At 43.7% G+C, this 21,817-nt stretch overlaps 1 protein-coding gene across 2 annotated transcripts; it reads right to left on the reverse strand.

Annotated features, from left to right (window-relative positions):
• Window positions 1-411: 411 nt before the first annotated feature.
• usp4 (ubiquitin specific peptidase 4 (proto-oncogene)) lies at window positions 412-20,146 on the reverse strand. Of its 2 annotated transcripts, none has more exons than XM_015959809.3 (22): window positions 19,955-20,146; window positions 18,730-18,857; window positions 18,508-18,638; window positions 18,304-18,430; window positions 18,078-18,223; window positions 13,802-13,863; window positions 13,509-13,655; window positions 12,140-12,254; window positions 11,886-12,059; window positions 11,651-11,809; window positions 11,210-11,434; window positions 10,987-11,070; window positions 10,805-10,899; window positions 10,549-10,731; window positions 8,586-8,791; window positions 8,291-8,488; window positions 8,120-8,190; window positions 7,918-8,033; window positions 2,866-3,015; window positions 1,785-1,888; window positions 1,522-1,610; window positions 412-1,400 (listed from the first exon to the last, which is right to left on the reverse strand). In XM_015959809.3, exons 1-22 carry the CDS (start codon window positions 20,104-20,106, stop codon window positions 1,278-1,280), a joined length of 2,985 nt encoding a protein of 994 aa, XP_015815295.3. In that variant the 5' UTR covers window positions 20,107-20,146; the 3' UTR covers window positions 412-1,277. The 2 variants fall into 2 exon arrangements, with proteins under 2 accessions (XP_015815295.3, XP_015815294.3); XM_015959808.3 differs by having other exon boundaries at window positions 12,140-12,257.
• Between the last annotated feature and the right edge of the window lie 1,671 nt (window positions 20,147-21,817).

The following is a 21,817-nucleotide window of genomic DNA, read 5'->3' on the forward strand; positions in this document are numbered from 1 at the left end:
AGACTAAATAAGGAGATACCCTTTCCTTATGATACCAGACTTTATTACCCAACAGCTGAGATGTTTCAAACTGCCCACATTCGGCCACCCCGCCCCCTCTCACCTGCACGGACACGCCTTCATGGCCAGGAGCAAGTTCAAGTGTGACGAATAAAGCACCACTTTCATTCTAGTTTACTTTAGTTTCACTCGGCGTGCTTCGAAAATATCAAACAACAGCCATTTTCAATACAGAGCTGCATGACTGTACACAACTAATGAGAAGAAGCTATCGCAGGTGAGCTAGGAGGCTAATCAGGCAGCAACCAGTCTATCCTTATAAAGACGGTAAAATGATCCGTGTGTACGTGTGTGTGTGTGTGAGACGAGGCCTAAGCATCAACGCCACGGCCGCGACACACACCTGTGTCACGTCTAGTTACACTAGAAGCAGGTAGATCAGGAAGATTTGAAAGTGCCTCCTTTTTGTCAGGTTGCAGGAATAGAAAGGCCGCTTTTCTTTTCTTCTCCTCTTGTCTTTTTACCCCTTTGTGATTACAAAAATAAAAACGTTATCAGTGTAGAACTTTTCTTCATCAGGGGCACGATGAGCAGAACAACCAAGGCTGTGGATTTATGGGAAAACAAAAACCAGGCTGGACCGATGATGCAAATGTTAAGGATATTTCCTTCATGATAGCGGCGCTGGAGCAAAGCTGCAGCAGCTAACCTGAAGCAACACCACCTCCACAGCTCCACCCATAAACAGGCAGCTTGGAGGTGGAAGCGTTGATCATCCCGGGTACTCGTCTCCTGGTAGGTCTGCGTTTGCATAAGCAGAGCTACCGTATTAGCCGTTAGCTTAAACACAACTCCAGCATCTTGCTTGCTTCTGCTCCATTTTTCCATAAATACCTCTGAATGCTTTGGTTGAAACAATACGAGCATTTGGCTTATTATTATTTAAATAATGCTGAATGTTCTCATGGGCAACAGAAACATTTGCTTATCTACACATTGGAGGGCACTTCTAACATTCTGTTCTTCCAGTGAGAGGACCTATATGCATCAGAATTCCTCCTGAATCCAAACCAGTAGCTATGAGCAGGACTCCGTCGGCCACCTGCTGTGGAGAGTTCACTCTTCAGACAAGGCTGTTGGCTCTGGCCAAAAAAACGACAACCAAAATCAAACCAAATAGAAGGGAAGCGGGTTTAAGTCTGTGGAATCCTTTGTCACAACAGAAGGATCGTGTGTGCGTATCCAGGTGTCCACCTGACATTTTCAGTGTGTGTTCACTAATTTGTGTCCATGTGGTCGTCGGCTGATTCGGGGGCGCCTCCCAGTGAGGCAGATGGTTGAGGTGTGGCGTGGCTCTCCTCGTCTCTGCGCTGATAAAACAGCACGTAGGCGGCTTTAGTCTGCAACAAGATGATAGGGTTAAGATTACACGTGTACGACAGGACACCCGACACCACAGACAGGAACGCCACCAGCACCGACATTCACGCCCAACAACAACAATTAAAGCGTCAAACTCACCACGATCTGGTCTTCTGAGGCAGACGAGACACTGCTGTCATCAAAGTAATACCACTTTTCCTCCACCTTGTTCTTCCCATAAGCCGTGTCTGTCTCACACAGAAAACACAACATCATCATTTATTCAGACAGACAGCGTGACCCGTTTAGCCTCCAAACAGACAAAAACAAACATCAGAATAAACGAGGTCGCTGCGGACCGTAGCGTTCCACCAACATTATGTTTCCCAACTGAACTGAAAGTATAAAGTCAGAAAACTTACAGTGACCACCCCCCATTCCTCCATAGTGGTTAGAAACAGCAATAAGGTCATAGACGTAGGGGCCCGCCTTGGGGTCACACACAAACTCGGACATGTTTAGATCCCTGGCAAAGGAAAACACAAGGTTAGAAACACGGCCCAAATACTCAAACAGGTAGATTAAACCACTCCTGTGTGAGGTCATCTCTCTTTCTGCCTTTAATCAGTACGACTCAGATCTTCCGTCGCGTGTTTCTGCTTCCTCGTTTCCTGGAAACACAAGTTTCCAAACAGAAGTCAGCCTGTGGCTGGTGGTCATTAGGACACACGATCCTGAGGCAACTTCTCCGGGTTAAACAGAAGGAGGTCACATTGAAGCAGAGACTCGTGCTGATGGACATGGCTTCTTATCAAAACCATAAAAAGATATGAGGAACAAGAACAAAGCGTTTGTTCTTGTGTGAGCATTAAAGTTCTGAGCTAAGAAACCAGTTCACCTCTTGAAAGTGATGCTGGTGTTTACATTTTCAGATAAGACCAGTGATTTCAGGTCCCAGCTCCATCTAGAGCTAGAACTAAAGCTACAGCACTGGTGCTTGTTCTGGGCAACACTTAGGGAATTTCCCGGGTCTGGTTCTCAGACTAACACCAGGGCAAAGCGCACGGGCCGAGGCAGACCTTGGGGCCTGCCTCCAGGCACAAAGTGGGGGAGAGCGGGCCTCCCCGGGTCTGGTTCTCAGACAAATACCAGGCTGCTGGAGCTCATTCCCATAGCTTCAGGGGGCACAGCACCCCCCCCAGTAGCCAACCAAAGTGCTCGACTCGGGCCATACTCTGACCCACGACCCAGCCCGAGAACCGCAACTGATGGTCATCCTTTTGAGCTCCAGGGGGGACGGCAGACCCTCCCTAGACCGACCAAAGTGCTTGACTTGGGTCATACTCTTCTGAGCTTAGGTCAGTAATAACATCCTGTTTTAGACATTTTAAACCTGGAAATGGGTGATAAATAAGGTGAATTTATCTTTTCCTTTGTTGACTTTAATTTTCTTTATGACTTTCTCATTCTTTGGACTGATGGAAAGAATTCCTGATGTCCTACCTGATGGGGAAGTCCACCAGGGTGTCCAGCTTGTCTCTCCAACATCGATTGTAGGAGAAACGCTTCAGGTGAACCACCAGGATGCGCGGCAGCGACCACAAGTCGAACTTCTTCGTGGCCTGTTGATGTTTCTTACACGTTGGACAATACCTGCGTTAAAGTAAACAAGAAAGCATAAAAGGTTTCATTTTCATAGAAGGGCTGACCTATGTACAGTAACATTCACAAACATGACCGGAAATGACATCATACCATCTAAACATTAAAAGCTACTAGAGGCAAGAAACCTGCATGCAGAGCAGGGCTTAATTTGTGAAGAAGAGCCAGGGACTGTTTTATTCTGAAAGGACACGTTTCAGCAGTAACTGTCTGGAAGAACTCGTTAACGCTCTACGCTAATTAGTGTTTAAGGACGGTAAGCCAGGGCGTTACTCTGGCTGGGGACGTGTCCCCACCACTGCTGATTATTGAAAGCTTTTGTCCCTTACAGTTTTGGACTAACAGCTTTTAAATGATCAGCATCTGCTCCTCAGCGCTGAAATCCATTCTTTTTACCAACTCCATAGGTTTATATCAAACAGGAGAAAACTGGTCATTCATAGGACCTCACTTGCAGTTTTTTTGTAATTAATCTGGCAGATTTTATCTGTCTTTATCTGAAAAGGCCTGGATAAGCTGCTGTGGTACTGAAGTAAGGTGCTTGTCTTGCACTCAGTGGCTTGTGAGATCAATCCCATCCTCCTACTCTTATTGTCCGGGACAGCACAGCTGTAGCAATGGTACATAAAGCCACGTGGTACGGAAACGCAAGCAAACAGCTGGCATAGAAGAACCATTATTTTTCCATCTTGTTTCCATTTGTTTATGTTTCAGAGGGTGTGTGTGTGGGGGGGGGGGGGGTATTTATTTAGTCATGTGACAGTGATGGTAATCATCTCAGAAGGTCAAATGAGTGTGTACATTAGGACTGGACGATATTTCAATAGTTCATATATCTATCAATAGACAGGTGGTGCGATAGAAAAAAAAATGGGTCGACAAAACTGATAAAATAGTTTCCTTCTTTCATTATAACCTATCAGGTAGCAGCATTCTAGTCTCCCTACTTACTCCTAACCAATCAGAACCTCAGACTCAGGCACGCCACTTCACCAGGCCCTCCCCTTCTCAAACCAAAACAGAGCATGAGGCAGCAAGATGTCTCAACAAGAAGAGGCGGAGAAGAAAATAAAAAGGCCAGGGCTGCACGTAAAATATGTTTTCTCCAATTTTTTAAGTGATTTTCAATAATCATCGAAATCGATCAATATAGCAGTGCGCTACCAACACTGTCTATAGTGGGGACGGTGTGCGGCTGACCTCTACTCAGGACGTTGTGGATCGGTGGGCAGAATACTTCCAAGACCTTCTCAATCCCACCGACACCTCGTCCAGTGACGACTGGGGACTTTGGGTTGGCCTCTCAAATCTCTGGTGCTGAGGTCACTGAGGTGGTTAAAAAGCTCCTCTGTGGCAAGGCTACAGGGGTGGATGAGATCCGCCCGGAGTTCCTTAAGGCTCTGGATGTTGTGGGGCTGTGTTGGCTGGCGCGGCTCTGTAATATCGCGTGGACATCGGGGGCTGTCCCACTGGACTGGCAGCCTGGGGTGGTGGTCCCCTTATTTTAAAAGGGGGACCGCAGGGTGTGTTCCAACTACAGGGGGATCACACTCCTGAGCCTTCCTGGTAAGGTCTATTCAGGGGTTCTGGAGAGATGGGTCCGTCGGATTGTTGAACCTCAGATTCAGGAGGAGCAATGTGGTTTTCGTCCTGGCCGTGGAACACTGGACCAGCTCTATACCCTTAGGGGGATCCTGGAGGGTGCGTGGGAATTTGCCCAACCAGTCTACACGTGTTTTGTGGATTTGGAAAAAGCGTTTGACTGTATCCCTGTGGGGGCCCTGTGGGGGGGTACTCCGGGAGTATGGGGTACCAGGCCCTCTGATACGGGCTGTAAGGGCCCTGTATGACCGGTGTCAGAGCTTGGTCTGCACTGCCGGCAGTAAGTCGGGCTTGTTCCCAGTGAGAGTTGGACTCTGCCAAGGCTGCTCTTTGTAACAGATTCTGTTCATAACCTTTATGGACAGGATTTCTAGGCACAGCCAAGGTGTGGAGGGCATCCGTTTTGGTGGCCTGAGGATCAGGTCTCTACTTTTTGCAGATGTGGCCCTGTTGGCTTCATCAGAACATGATCTTCAGCTTTCGCTGGAGCGGTTCGTAGCCGAGTGTGAAGCAGCTGGGACGAGAATCAGCTCCTCTAAATCTGAGACCATGGTCTTGATTCGGAAAAGGGTAGAAGGCCTTCTCCGGGTCAGGGAGGAGGTCCTGCCACAAGTGGAGGAGTCTAAGTATCTCAGGGTCTTGTTCACGAGTGAGGGAAAACTGTAGCGTGAGATTGATAGGCGGATTGGTGCTGCACCTGCAGTGATGCAGGCGTTGTACCGGTCTGTCGTGATGAAGAGAGAGCTGAGTCAGAAGGCGAAACTCTCGATTTACCGGTCGATCAACGATGCTACACTCACCTATGGTCATGACCATTGGGTAGTGACCGAAAGAACAATATCGCGGATACAAGCGGTCGAAATGAGTTTTCTCCAAAGAGTGGCTGGGCTCTCCCTTAGACAGGGTGAGAAGCTCTGTCATTCGGGAGGGGCTCGGAGTAGACCTGCTGCTCCTCCACATCGAGAGGAGCCAGTTGAGGTGGCTCGGGCATCTGGTCAGGATGCCTCCTGGACACCTCCCTGATGAGGTTTTCTGGGCACGTCCAACTGGGACGAGACCTAAAGGTAGACCCAAGACACAGTGGAGGGACTATGTCTCTCACCTAGCCAGGGAACGCCTTGGGATTCCCCCGGAGGAGCTGGCCCAAGTGGCTGGGGAGAGGGAAGTCTGGACCTCTTGCCTTAGGCTGCTGCCCCCGCGACCCGACTCCGGATAAGCGGATGAAAATGGATGGACGGATGGATAAAAAATTGTTATCGATATACCTTTTTTCTATACTGTCCAGCCCTAGTGTACATAATAATGTAAATTTAGCTTTGTTTTCATTCTATACAAAATCTGCTGATTTTAGAAGCATTAATGTCCGTATATTGGTATCAGCAAATATCGATTATCGGCCATAACAGTGATATTAATATCGGTATCGGCCCAGAATGTTCACATCAGTGCATGACTACTTAAAATGATCATCATCACATATTTCATGTAATATATTCTATTTGAATTCAACTTGAACAAGCTAACAGCAAAGGCTTAAAGACTATTTCTCGTTCCTCTCCAGTTACCAGCTTAACTCAGGCTCTTTGCACCTTCTGCAGTGGCTCTGAGTGACTTCAGCTAAAATTATTTTAAACCATCAACTAATTTTAATAATATAGAGGCCCACAATAAAAAAATAACGCAGGTTTAAGCAGCTTTTCAGAGTTTCCACTGAATATTTGCCCTGACTCTTCAAAACAGAATGATAATAAGAACACCAGTAATAGTTTAGATCTATTTATGTTTATTTTAATTTTCCACTAATCTCATTTAAAACATACCCATTCTCTTTTGCAAGTTTTGTATTAATTTCAAATCTCTTATAGAAGATATGTAGGGAAGATGTGCTCTAAAAGGGTTAAGCTTGTACGCATCTGAAACAACACAACTCTAACATCTTTTTTTCTGTCAGAATCTTCTTTGGCTTTTGGTTTTAGCAGGAACCTCCAACCACTGCAAGATGTTGAATCAACAGTAGTGGAGCCGCGCTTCTGGCTACCACAGTGTATGTTTGCCAAGCTGTATCTGTGATTGGTCAAATGATGACTCGTGACCCACTAACAAAGATATTTGTGAAGAAGATAAACTCCCTTTTCTGAAATTGGCAGGGATGACCCGTTTGGATATCAATATCAGAAGTAATTCGATATCGGCCGAAAAATAGTGTATCGGATTATATCGGACTGCATCAAAAATCTTCTATATAAGCGGTCCGTTAATGTTCACATTTTTAAAACAAATGGTTAAATAAAATTGTCTTTTTTTCACACTTACTGTTATTGGTTCATGTTCTCCAGTTGAGTAATATCACTTGATCAAGCCTTTCATACATTCCACACTACGAAATAGGTAAAGTACGTATTATTTGTGCTGATATATCGGATTGATATCGGTATCGGTCAATACCGAAGGCTGCAATATCTGTATCGTACCGGAAGTGAAAAAGTTGCATCGGGACATGCCTAGAAATTGGTTCTTATAAAGAGCGACTGCAACCCTACCAAAAACTCACCTTTCCTAAAAACTCTTTGATTCACGTGGAAGTCATATTTGGCTTCATGAACTATTTTCACAGAAAAAGTTTGCAAGTATGAGACAAACGTCATTTAAATTCGTGCCAATACTACCCAAATTTATGACTTTTTAAGGGTCTTAATTTTCCTTAAATCAAAATCAAGACTTTTAAGACTTTTCAAGACCTCGCGGACACCCTGCCTGTAAAGCAGGGGTATTCAGTTCTGGACCTGGCGGGCCGTTATCCAACAAGCCTGATTCAATCAGCAGGTGATTAACAGGCTTCTGCAGAGTCTGATAAACTGCTGCTGCACAGGTGATTGGAGCAGAGAAGCCACTAAAACATGCTGGACATCGGCCCTCCAGGACTGGAATTGAACATCCCTGCTGTAAAGGGTCATTTTAGCACACACTGGCTCAAGGAAATTGTTAAAAATATATGAAAAAGATGCATAAATAATGCCTTTAATGTTTACATCAGGGAACTCAGAAGCACTAGTTACGGAGTCTGGCTGCTGAGTGTGTGTGTGTGTGTGTGTGTGTGGGGGGGGGGGGGGGGGGGGGGGGGAATGTGTTTCATCATATGCAGATGTGTAAAACAGATCCTAGGTCAGTTAGGAGCACTGAAAAGAAACAGCTTTGATGATCACATGGTCCCGTTGTCTGAAATCACAATTTGGATCAGAAAACGGTAGCTGGTTCAGACTTATGTGATGGAGGTAAAAGAAGATGCATTACCAAGGGTCGTGTTCTCCCAGAGTCTCCATCGTGGTGAAGAGCTCAATACATTCCCTCAGAGCCACAGTGGTTTTCTTCTTCTGAGGCTGCAGCATGCTCTCATGCTTCTCATAGGCCTAAAGACAAACATTTACATAAAATATGAACAGACTGTTTGCATGTTGCGTCACAAAAGCGATCCGAGGCGTATCGATGCTCCGACCTCTGCTTCCTGCTCATCATAACACAGTTTCTTTGACTCCGTGTCCCAGTCGATGGCCACGGTAGAATGTGCTGCAGGTGGAGAACAGATGGGACAGGCTCTGTTGACACCAAGTTTTAAAATGTTAAATATAAACGTTCTAAGCTTTAAACTTAAAATAACAGCGCTGACGGTTAAGTTTGAGGACATTCCCATCACAAGGCAGCGGGCTGATGTTGACTGTCCCGTAAGAGTTGACTACGCTGAAGGTGAACAGCTTGGATGTCTCTCCATTGGACCCATTTTCCAAATCAGAAGCCTCCTCCTCCTCTTCAGACTGACCGTTCTCCGGTTCCGGGCTCACCTGGTGGTCCATGGCCTCCTCTTCAGCTGAACACAAAGGTAACACAAGCAGGTCCATCATTTTTTATGAGACTGTTTCCGGCTTCTAGGTCTGTGATCAACGATGATCGTGTCAGCTACACACCATCATAGATCCCGTTAGCTTCGCTGCACGTTCCTGAGTGGTTGCTGCCATTACTGGAGTTGCACGAGGCCCCCTCCGACTGGGGGCTGCCGCAGCCCCCCAGGCTGGATGATGTGGAGCATTCAGAAGCCTGGTTGCAGCTGGTTATGGTGGCAGACGCCAACGCTCTGCTACCATTAGGGCTGTGTGCAGGTTTTACATAACGCCTGCAGAACAACACGGAGAAGAATCGTCAGAGCAAATAGGACATTTTTCACCTGCTGTGGTGCACTTTGTTGACCGACGCCTCAAAAAGGCGATTAAACTCAGAAAACAACAATAACTCATATAACCAACTCCTCGTGGTCGGATTTCACCAACTGAGTAAAATCGACTGTGACTAGTGGATCGCTGCGTGTCAGGTACCCTAAAGGTTTGACGAGAATTTCTTGAGTTCTCTGACCTCGCCATAAGACCTATGATGTGACCATGGTACACACCGCGATGTCGATGCTCAAACATACCACTGTGCAGTAGGGATGCACCGATGGATCGGCATTTGATCGTAATCGGCCGATAGCGCCCCTATCGGTTTTGATCGGAATTTTCAAAATAGATCAAAGCAAACCGATCAGGTAGGGTTGTCACGGTAACCAGTGTAGCGGTAAACCCCGGTAAAAAAAAAGTTGACAATAATAATAACCGTCTTGTTTTTTTAATAACTATATTATCTCGGTGGATTACTGTGGCTGCGGTGTAGGCGCGGTGACCCTTACCAGCCACCGTATCATCGGCTGAAGTTGCCGGCGGCACATGCACGCTTTGTTGTTTACAACCAAAACTTTCTTGAAGCTAAAGCTGAAATAATGGCCAAAGGAGGAGACGGCAGCGCTCAGGACATTTATTATCCCTCAAAGAAGACAAAGTGGGAAGTACGGGCATTTTTTGGATATTTGAAGAATGCAGAGGGACAGTTGATAGAAGACGGCTATCCTGTTTGCAGCACGTGCAGAAAAAGTGTGAAAGGCAGCAACGCTTCAAATCTCATGACACATCTGCGTGACCATCACCCACAACTCTACAGTCAACACTAGGCAAGCTAATGTTAGCGTTTTAGCTAAAATGCGTGATCCGAGGATTTGGGTTGAGGGAGAAGGCAACGAGTCGCTATATAAAGCAGCCGCAGCGCCGCTACCTGCGTATAAACCGTGTCGCGGACACCCCCATGTTGAAATGACGCTACGCATTACGGGGCTCCCAGGGGCAGAGAAGAGTTGGTCTCTCTCCCAGAATAATTATGAATTTAACAATGATTACTGCCTGATGACATTTTCCCACATCTGCAAATCTCACTGGAAGGACACAAACCGAGGACGATATTTTCCTGATATAGGGTTTATTACTCAAGTAAGGGTAAAAAAAGTATCTGATTAGAAGGCTACTTGAGTACTGAGTATCATCTGATCTAATATTTTTAAAATGATGACATCAGACAAAAAATAAGAAGTTATGGGCAAATATTGGTATTTTAAAGACTAAAGGGGAAAAATGTAAACAAATAAACAACATAATTACAAAATAACACATTTTAGACTAAATTTAGACACAAATTGAGGACAATATTTCCTGACATACAGGGTTTATTTAATTGTGTGAAAATGTAACACGTTTAAAAAAATACCGCGATAATACCGAAAACCGTGGTAATTTTGGTCACAATAACAGTGAGTTTAAATTTTCACACCATGACAACCCTAATACAGACCATTTTAGATTAGGTTACATTTCCTTTATTCCCAGATTATGTAGTTTGTAGCACTCATTATAATGTTGTAGAAAATTTCTGGCCAATCCACATGATCGGTATCGGTGATCGGCAGCAAAAAACCTGATCGGTGCATCCCTACTGTGCAGCTCGAGTTAAAAACTGCGATGTTGTTTCTGTTTCAGCTAAGGGGCGCTGCCGTCCACCGCTGGTTCTTACCCAATCCTTTCCAGGATCTTGACATAAAGAACATCTGCTACCAGGTTATGTCGGGGGACGCTGATGAGTAAAGGCTGGCCAAACAGCGAGGTGCTCGAGGAGCTTCCCATGTGTTTGGAGTGGCGCTCCCTGAAATACACGGGCAGGTTCATCCTTTCCCTGTCCTCCTCCTGTACCTCGTACCTGCAACCAGCAGCAAAGGTCAGCCCGCGGACCAGAGCAAAGGTCCAAGCGCGTTTAACACAACAAGACTTACACAAAAATATCATCTTTCTCCATTATTTGGTTGAGGCCATCATCTCGTCTGTAAATTTTATGGAACCTATGATTGTAAACATCTGCCACCACCATCTGCAAACACAAGCGTTGTACAACGTCAGAGGAAAGTCCTCTTAAAGTGTTGTGTTGAAAATTTAGCTAAGAGTGTAAAGTTCTAACATGCTCTGGAGGAATTCCACAGAGTTTGGACAAGGCGCTGCACAGGTCTGTCACTGTGCCCAGTTTGGGGACCACCACTCGATACTGCAAGATTAAAATAAAAGAAATCCTCAGTTAACTGCCTTTCAATACATTTTTATCAACTGGGAACTTTAGAATTGGCAGCGAATGTGGATTAATTACAGTTCCACGTCTGGAGCAGTGAGGCGGAGGATTAACTCACCTGTGTGGGTCTGGATTGAGGGTCTGATCGCACCAAAAAAACCTCCATGGTACGGTCTTTCTTCATGGGAAGAGGCAGCGTGAGGTAGCAGAAGGGGTCAAAGGTTACAGATACCTTGGAGCATTCTGGACACACCAGCGTTGATTTGAAGAGGCCGTGAAAGATATCAACTATTACTGAATCGTTGCGTAAGCGGTGGTTGGTCCAGGCTTCCTTGGCAACGATCTACAATCCCACAAAGATACATGATGAGAAACCAGCTCAGGGTGAAGATGAAAACCTGAACAACAGAACATCTAAGAACGACAGGAATCTTTTCTAACAGCTCCCTGGAAAACTCAGCTATTCCTTTCAACAACTAAAACACGGTTTTGTAAAAGGAAACACTTCGAGCAGCTTCACATCAACGACTTTGACACCGTGTAAATACAGGAGCCATACTTCATCCGGCCGGCCCTCTGCATCCCTCAGGGCCAGATAAGGCTTCTTCTTGACACGGTTCAGATCTTCATGGAGACCGTCCAACAGGAAGGCCAGCAGCTCCTGCGAGTCTTGCTGCTGGTAGCCTGAGAACTGTGGAGCAAAGCGCCCAACCTGGGTCTGGGAAGAGGAACAGCAGGTAGGTGTGACCACTCCTAGCTTTGAATCTTTTCATCTTCTGAATGATCGGACTCACTTTGAAAGTACGAGGTGCCACGTAAGTGCTGCGGCTCATCCACATCTGCTTCACTAAATCTGCATAGGCCTCGGCAATCTCCCCCCTCATTCCCAGCGGGTTCTCTCGGTTAATCTCTGCTTCGTACTGATCGTTGAGGAAGTACTCGGTGAGCGGAGACACGTTGCTCAGGCACTAGAGGAAGAGGAACCAGAAAGGGGATTATGTAAATAAATAAAACAGACAGAATGAGGACACGAACTTCCTCTTCTAACCTGGAGAGCAGAGTTCATGAAGCACGTATTTCCCAGATTACTGAGCCCACACAGGCCAGGTTGGGATTGGGAATCTCTGTAGTTGTAGGAGCTGTAGGAACTGTAGCTCCCGAATCTGCTGAGGAGACGTTTCAGTTAGTGTTGGTACCTTAAATCATAAAGCAAGTTTCAGATTTATGTTAAAAGGAGACATTTAAAATACAATAAAGCATTATTAAGGAAAAGCACATGAACACGTTATCGTGCACACGTCCAACTGGGACTTTAACACAAACCTGTCCTTATTTTGTTCATTGGTCTGACCCTCATGACCACTCCATAACCCCCAGTTGGCCCAAATTAATCTCCTTTTCTATACTTGTTGTTTTTATACAAAGAGTGTCTTAACTTCCCTGATGTTTGCTGCAAAAAGTCCCTTTTTCTCCACGACAACAGAATTACAGATAACAGCGTTATCTCAAAGGTGAACCCACTTCAGGAAATCGGAATTGGGTGGGGAAAATCGGATTTGACCATATAAAACAAACATGACTTGGAACATTAATCCGGAGAAAGAGACTTCCAAACAGAACAACAATGGCTTCGTTTTTAATTCAACAGGTTCACAGACAACACTGTTTAAGGTAGTCTGGGAATTCACACACCACAACATGTAGCTGTTAGCTAACACCGAGCATACTTGTCACCTGAAGAGAGAGAAACTGTAATTTGGATGTATTTTTAAATGAACAGCGAAGAGTGTGTAATAAACGCGTGTAATGTGTGCTACTGGGCGGTAAAGATAGTGCTACGTTCAACACTACAATTCTAATGCGCCACCTTAAAAAAAGGCTTAGTTTACTGCAGCAATTCAACCAAGACAGCCGACATGAGAACACACATTCAGGAACCAAACAGCAGTTTACGGAGTGATTAAAAAGAACTTAAAAGACAACTCTAGTGTGTTCTACTATTTTCTTAACACATTTCTAAAATATCAGATCGGGACTCGGCATCTGCAGATTCTTAAAATCAAATGACTCGGAATTGGATCGCGAGCAAAAGAACGTGATCGCAACATCTCCAGTTTAAAATATTGCCGACACATAAAAACCATGTTATTGTTGAGAAAACTACAAACGAACAAACTAGAAAACATCTTTTGTTGCTGTTCCATTAAAGTTCTGAATGAATCTATCCCAGAACAGCGTGCTCTTTTACTGTGTTTACAATGAAATGTAATAAAACGCAATAATAATAATAATAATGCTGAAAGGCATCCGTGGGATCAGACTGATACTCTGGCAAACGCACACCTGGCATCAGAAACAAAACAACAAACATTACTCCTAAAGAGGAAAATGACAGATGATCTGTAACGATCTCTTACCTGTTGCTGGAGGAGGTACTGTTGTTCAGCGTGCACCCGGGGCTGGAGCTGCTGTCTCCATTGGTTACCGTTGGCGACGTACTGACTGATGAGTTGGAGGACAGTTTTGGGGAGGTGGTGAAATTCCGAGATGGGGTTGCGCTGGATCTGGTGAAGAAGAAACTCAGTCGCTCATAAATTCATTCCATTTGTGTAAAGGCGCGTTTATTACTCTATTGGCTCAAATGTTTTTTGTGTTATAACAACAAAACAAAACAACAGAAATCTTTGACTGTAGAAAAGGGTGTGCTTACTTGGGATGGGAAGGTTGCCTCGACCACGAGCCGTCCTCGTTCTTGCGTTCAATCACGAGCACCTGCAAGCAGCATTAAAGCTACATCATCACCTCTGTCAGCAACCCTGCCTCAATCAGGAAGATAATATGACATCATCTACTGCCATCAAGCATCCTTAGCCACAGGACGCTTTACGGATGCATTAAAAATTTGTACCATTCTCTATCGACCCTTTGCACGTGACGTCACTTCGCTCATGGAACCACCCCCTTTGCCATGACGGAAGGCAGAAAGACGTTTACACACGCTGAAACTCCTAAAGCTAGTCAAAACAAGTCTGTTTGCAGCCTTTTATCGCTTTTACTTTGTTGATTTCACAGTAAGACTTACAATCCACTCTAGTGAAATGTGAGAATTATTTACAATAAAATTGTTCTAAATGTAGGATTACGCGTGTTAAATCATGTTATTCATTTAGTATGATGAGTGCCGCCGTTATGAGACATCTTGTCCCATCCCGGTGTGTGAGTAGCATCTGAACCGGGTGACCCTGCCAGCGACTAAAACTGGTAGGAATCCAGACTTCTCTAGTTTTGGGGTTTTTTTTATCAGCTCCAGTGTAAAGGGAAACACTGACATAATGTTATAAAACTTGTGGGGATCATTCTAGCAAAGTTGGCTGCTTGTTTACATCGGTGAACAGCAGCTAGGAGAAATAAGCTAACATTCGTTAGCTAGTTAACACTTAACTTTAGTAACACCTCTAGGTGTGTTAAACGTGCCCACAAGTGCACCGGGCTTGAACCAGTAGCAGGATTACTACTACTGAAATGATTTTCAGGACATTTAAGACTTTTTCAGCTGCTATAGTACGAGTCAAGCTATCACACCTAGGGCTGGGTGATATAACAATATAGTTATCATTTCGGGATATATTTTGAAACAGATACGATAGTGTACCTTTACTGTTATGTCAACAAAGATTGCGGTCTTTCACACTGCCACCTGCTTTTCTCTACTTGCAATCCAGCACAACTAAACAGATGTGATTCTCTACTTTAGTTGACACACTGCTATGCTACATACTGATATCAGTTTAAAAGTCCAAACTCTCACAGTCAGGCTGTATTCACCATCAGTCAGTAACGTTGGACAATATTAACCATTATCAATCTTTTAAATGAATTGTATCTGCTCGCACCAAGGTACAGTATGCATCTGCATGGTTTCCTCCAGCGCCAAGCGTCATGCCCCTCCCCCTCCCCGACCCTACCGTGTCCGCTGACACGAACGGCACAACGAAATTAGAGCCCTCCATCAGCTGATACTGGTGAGAAACAGCAGCGGAACGTGTGCAACCCCCCCACCCCCGCTTTCACGAGGAGCGCTGCAGGACGGAGCGCACGACCCCCCCCCCCCTGTGTATATATGTGTATATATATATATATATATATATATATATATGTATATATATATATATATATATATATATATATATATATATATATATATATATATATATATGGTATAAATAATGGCATAAATTTATGAGTTTGTGTTTTTGACTATAAAGTAGGCTGGGCAAAAAAATCAAAAATTTATCGTTAATGACATTTCTGACTCTTATCAAGATCATTATTCCCACGTCAATAAATTTGATAATAAAACAATGAAAAGATGTGTGTAGGTTGGCAACGTTCATGTCCCTTTAAGAAGCTGTACCACCTTGAGTCACGTAAAAATGTGACTCAGCGTAATACATGTGTGACAGCTTCATCTAGTGGACAACTTTTGTTTATGCGCATACCTGTAGTTATGGTCTATTTAACGTCATCGAAGTGAAATCCTCAATATATCTTGAAATTGATATTAGGCCACACCGCCCAGCCCTACTATAAATTATTTTTATTTATCAGGTCTGTGTTAAATATTCTGGCAAACTAAAGTAAAATATCGGTATATATCGTATATTCCGAGCTTTGGAAAGGTTTTATTCTCTACAGTTGTACCTTATATTTTGTACATTACTTCTAACTCAGAGATAAGTAGCAGGGATGTCCATAGTTAACCGGTTAACCAGTTAATTGAAATGATTAAATGAAAAGTAATGATGGGTGTTTCGACCACGCCAGTCACGTACTTTGAGATTTATTAGCTTGTAAAAGTTTGTAATTAGCATGACTACAAACTAGAAATCGGCACGTGGCATTTGTGATGTCACTACATAATCTCATCTCCCCAAAGTAGCTGCTACTTACCAAATGACCAGATTTATGGTGGTTCTTTCCTCCTGTGGGAAGTTTGTTGAACTTACAGCCCTTTCCCCTGAGTTTCCTTCGTGTTTGGTGTGATGACATCACTTTCGTGAAGCGCATTTGTAGTCTTGCAATTATTTTCACACAAAACCTAAAATATCGTTCCCCCCATTCGAAAATAAGCGCGTTCTTGGTATCAAAATGTGTCTTTAAAATTCACAGACATCATATGTGATATCCATATCACAAAACAAGCGGAATTAGAAAATAGCGTTTTTAGCCCCGTTGACTTGCACTTATATTTTCGTTCTTCCGGTGACCCATGATGCGGAAGTGACATAGGCTCCCTTTAGGAACAAATATGAAATACTGAGTAGAACATGGCCCGGTATGACTACCTGTTGCCCGTCGCTATCTCGAAGCTGTCGTCACGTTGGCTACGGCTCCACTAAAACCAAAAACGAGTGCCGACTTTAAATCCTTACTTGGTCTGAAAAATCAGTAAATCTAGCAGCAAAGACAGATGAAAACACTGGGAAGCAGAAATGTTCTAAGGGAATATGCAATTTGATTGGTTGGTAGCATCACGTGGGGCACTGTGCCAGCTAGATGAAGAAATGACAGCAGACAAGCGCTACAGCCCAATATTGCCCATTGAAGGCAGCTGAAAACAGACATTCATGCAGTACATGTTTAACCCATTTGCATTCGTCCACAAGGAAGGACAATTATTTTCCTGGGCAACTCAAACGTTTTCATGACATTTAATGTTTTTTCCCATTTTCCATGCGTTTTCTAAGACTGGAAAATGTGTCTATCATTTCTAGGTCTTTCAGGACGAGTGGGAACCCTGAAAGCCAGGCTAAACTGGCTAAATAAATACCCTCAGTCGCCACTTTTGTTCTCCATTCCTGTAATTCACTTTTGCCCCTCCTAGCTGTGCTACTTCTTCTGATAACCGAACCGGGGTTGAACTAGATGAAGCCATGCTAAACATCGCCAAAAACAAGAAAAGAAAAAAATAATAAAAAAAACTATTTCGGTCAGTGCTTTTCCTTTTGTTTAGTACTCGTGTCGCCCACTGCTTACATGCTTTTGCCAACCGATATGGTGGACCCACGTAATTAGGTGACACAGGTGCAAGGGGTCAATAGTTCTACAGCAAGAACTGATCTGAATTACAATGACTTATGGCACCTCTGGTCCTCGAAGGCTGCTAAAACAAAACATGCTGGATAGTGGCCCTCGAGGACCGGAGTTACCTACCCTTGACTTATGGTAACCAAGGGCAACAACCTGATGAGATCCTTTCTTTTTACCAAGTTCAGCTGGCCTGGCAAGCCAGACTAAATAAATGTATTATTTAGTCTGGCCACGCTCCATTGACGGCTCTCGGTTGTGGGGCGGGTTCTACCGTTGTCTTTCAAATGATCTCCGCATTCCACTGGACAATGAATGTGACATACTCTTGTTTCACTCTGTTGCATCATCCCACCCACCAGGCACATAGAGTGCCCTGATTGGCCCACAAAGCGGATAAAGCTCTGTGATTTGTTCACTAAGCAGATAGAGCACTATGATTGGCCCACCATTATGGACCAATCACAGCTCTTTATGTGCTTGAACCCCCTCTAGAGAGCTGTGATTGGCTAGCCAGAGTCCTGGTAGGAGCTGCTGAGGTTCCAGTGGAGCATTCCTAGACCAATCTTTGCAAAGCAAGAATTTGGTCTAGTTCACTAGGCTAAAGTTCAGCATCTATTTAAGTTAAAAGTGAAACAATTCTTGTTTACCTCTACCAAACGTATAAAAAAAGTCACAGGAAACGTTTAACAACCCAACCAAAGCTACTCCTCAACAAGATAAACAATAATGCACGTCTCACTGCAGGGCTAATGAGCTGCTTTGCATTAGGCTCCATCATTTTTCTGATTTTATGTCTGTGAATGAATAATTTATGCAGACAGTACTAATATGCTACAAAGGTTGTGCTGTTTCAGTGGATCAGTGTTCTTTAAGGTCATTGGAATAACTAAAACTACCTGTCCCTGGAAGAGTCCGGCATCCTGTACAGTGCTGTCTGGCTTATTCAGCTGCTCATACGTGTTGCTCATGTATTTGTTCCAGAGTCGAGTCTCCTTTTCTGAAGGGATATTAAACAACTTCCGCATCTCCTTCTCTATTGTATCTGGAAACAAACACGTATAATGAACCAGGGCTGTCAGCATCTGCTTTAAGTTCACTTTGAGATCACACAGTAATTCTTACCTATGGTGTCAGCTTTACTAAAATGGCGCGTGATGACGTTGTCCATGTTGTCATTCTCACACAGGTTGAGCTCCAGCAGATAGACTTCCACCTTACAGTGCTTCACAAACATGCCATGTTCAACCACCTAGAGGCCAGAGACAGTCAACGCCTTGCAAAGCTTGGTGAAACAGAAAGAGGAAGACAACTCTTCAATGGGACTACCTTCCTGACGATTGGTTTCTGGCCCTCGAGACAGCTGTACCAGCTGACAAGCTTGTTCCATGCCTCCGTGGGTACAAGGACATAGTCTAGTTCATCTATAAGGTGCTCTTTCAGGGCCTGAGTGTCCTGGTCTAGGAGACAAAAATAAATAATACACCAACTTTTAACGGGGGCTGCTGGAAAGATTAAAAATAAAACAAGACAGGACTCTTGATAAAATACCTGAGAATAGTCCAGAGTTATCAATTGGTCCCGGATAGAGGCTACGTTCTCCAACATTGTACATATCCCAGCTGTCAAACCCCACATACTTTTTCCATTGTTTGAACCACCGGCTGTCTATTAGATACCTAGGACAAATGAATGAATTGTTATTACGTAAATAACAATGAACACAACGATCCTCAAGAATTACCCTAAATAATAACCACCAATGTCTATAGTTATCAGATAATGAATATAGAACAGGATAAAGGATAAGAACCACTGCCTCCTGCAGACACAAAACATTATGTAACACCACAATTCCCTGGCAGTTATAGTAACAGCAAGCCAGTTTTACTTAATCTCGTCTAAAGAATCACCTTTAGTTAATTGGCTTCAAGAGATATCTAGTAACAAACATTCATTCATTCAGTAATGTCCCAGGTATGTCCGTGTCTTGTGTTCCCTTTGACACGTTAGGTTTTATTAAACTGTGTCTGATTAAAGCCAGGATAAGTGTAGCATCGTGAAAGGTCATCTACTAATAACTGAGTGACTGAACAAACGTGGAGCTAAAGAGTTAACCGTTTGTATTTTCTATGTTAATGCCCTTATATTAACTAAGAGAACACACATGTTACCTAGTTTAGATCTCACAGCTTATTATCTAAACTGAAGTTGTTGATTTTTTTTATTTTACTTTAATTATAGGCACGTATAGATTTTTCCACGATAATACTTAATTTGTGAAATATGGGCTCTTTTCAATGCCCTAGCTACGTTATAACCAGGCCTGGATGCTCTTAAAGATTTAAAACGGTGTGAAAAGAGTGACAGTAAAGAAATGCCATATCATATCAGCGAACCTGATTGAGCAACAAGCCGGCTGGACTCGAATCATCTGACTACGGGGCCTTCTAGCTAGCACATCGGTTGGCTCCGATAACGTATTACAAAACGAGATAACTTTGTGTTACTCAACAACATGTTATTTACGTGATTAGTCTGCTGCTCCCAGCCAAAATAGCTGATTCCTTAACGATACACTCCATGTAACAGAAATTGTGAAGAGCTTTGGTTAGCAGCTAGCGTGCTAATCCATGTTACATTAGCTTGCTATTTAGCAATACAGCTTTCTGTTTCATTGCTTTATACGCCTATTAGCTGTAGCATGTTAGCACTTCCGGTTTCTCGCAAGCTAACGCAGGAGCCTCAGATAGGGTTGAACTTAGCTGATTCTTACCATTCGTCCCCTCTTTTTAAAGTTGTTTTCAATAGTGACCCAATAGTTTGTTTCTGATTTTCCGTTGATGGGGTAGGTATTTGTGCGGCTACCGGCTCCGAGTCGGAGTCTGCCGCGCTACCCGAATCGGGTCCGCCTCCCTCAGCCATCATGCAGCCAGTGTGCCGGTATCGTGAACGCGCTAAAACTAAGCACATGGACGAGCTGTGTTCTTTTCATCCCCTATTCCCCTCTAGCAGAGGCGGTTCTAGAGCTTTACTTTTAGGGGTCCACAACTACAAACGTGACTTGCAAAAAGAACCAGAAGTGTCTTCTCTGTCACAAATAAGACTGAAAGCTGGGGTACATACACATTTTTTAATGGTTTTGGTTTCACAATCCTCTCCAGGGTGTGGCTTGTACACTTTTTTTAATCACATTGTCCTTCCATTCACCTCTCTTTAAATGTGCTTAGCTTATACACAGCTCTTTAGCAACCATCAGTCAGTATGTACAGTCTATGTACAGTATGTACTAGGATTGTCACGATACTAAAATTTCAAACTCGATTCGATACTTGGACAAAAACCGATACTCGATTTCGATACTATTTAAAAACACCCATTTATCGAACAAGTTTATTCAAAAAATAACATTCCTCACATTATATTACAAAAATTAAATGTTAAGAATTAAGTGTATTAAGTGCTTAAACCTTTAAAGTATCAGCATTTTTTAAAACGTGCATACAAAAACTGGTGAAAGTTAACATTTTAAATCATGAATTGTCTCACTATATATACACTATTTGCAGAGTGATGTTTTGCTGCTTAAACTCTGTTTAAGGTGCATTTTTGTCATAAGCTGTAATGCCATATGTTTTGTTCTGTACTTTTGAACAACTCTGTTGGTCAATAAAGGGAGAAAACAAATTTCTCCACAGTAGGACAAAGGTACATCTACCGGTAATCTTAATAAAAACAGACTGGCGCACGGCAGTGACGTCATTAAAAGCGCCGGTTAGATTAGCCGCAGCTAGTCTGTTTACGCCTAGAAATCCCAGACCAGACCCGCTCCAAACGAACAGGGGAATCACGTTAATGATTCCTAACAAAACCTTTCGACATGAAGATGTTTTGGTGCAGATAATGTCCTATTTCGAGGCTGCACCATGGGTGCCCGTCCGCACCCGTTATATGGATATACGCTGACGGCGATTTGGTGATGGACCTACGGTAAATACCCCGGGGAATCCAAGTAGCACCAAAGTTGTCAGCGTGAGTAAACAAACGTACTGCATGCTAGAAATTAAGGCCGGGTTGCAATAAACGGGAGTTTCCTTTAAGCACATAAGCGTGAATATACAACTACATGTCGGACTAATTAAGTTGGGCTGTGAAGCGCCTCCCAAATTCGCTGTTTATGTTTTTGTTTATTTATTTGGCAGACAAAACTTGGATTGGAGACAACTCGCGTGGGAAATTGCAATGTAGCCATGCGGCGTCTTCTTCTGTTTGTCTGGGAGGCGGAGGCTGCTTTACGGCATCTGGCTGTCGTGCGTGTCGGTGTACTTGAAGAAGGCTGTGTATCATAGTCCATAATATCGATACCACAGGGATGGAATATCTCATTTAGATACCACTTTTAGTATCGATTTATATCTGGGTATCGATTTTTTTGACAACACTAGTATGTACAGTCTATGGTGTGAACCCAAACAAAGCCATCTTTTTGAAACATTTAGGGAGGGAACGCCTGGATGAAAAGGTGAGTTTTTAGATGATTTTTGGGTGCAATAGTCTGAAAGGCCCTGTCCCCTTTGGTTTTCAGTCTGGTTCGAGGAACAGCCAGGAGGTTTTCAGATGTGGATATAAGGTTCTGAGA

The sequence above is a fragment of the Nothobranchius furzeri genome, chromosome 3 (assembly GCF_043380555.1).
Source record: "Nothobranchius furzeri strain GRZ-AD chromosome 3, NfurGRZ-RIMD1, whole genome shotgun sequence".
Lineage (NCBI taxonomy): Eukaryota > Metazoa > Chordata > Actinopteri > Cyprinodontiformes > Nothobranchiidae > Nothobranchius > Nothobranchius furzeri.

Excerpts from the sequence above, each read along its gene's own strand:
- usp4 (XM_015959808.3), bottom strand. The coding sequence starts at position 20,106 with ATGATGGCTGAGGGAGGCGGACCCGATTCGGGTAGCGCGGCAGACTCC. Across the intron at positions 11,435-11,650 it reads CAGAGGGCCGGCCGGATGAA|ATCGTTGCCAAGGAAGCCTG; the intron begins GTATGGCTCCTG and ends GTGGGATTGTAG. Across the intron at positions 8,191-8,290 it reads GAATGTCCTCAAACTTAACC|CACATTCTACCGTGGCCATC; the intron begins GTCAGCGCTGTT and ends CTCCACCTGCAG.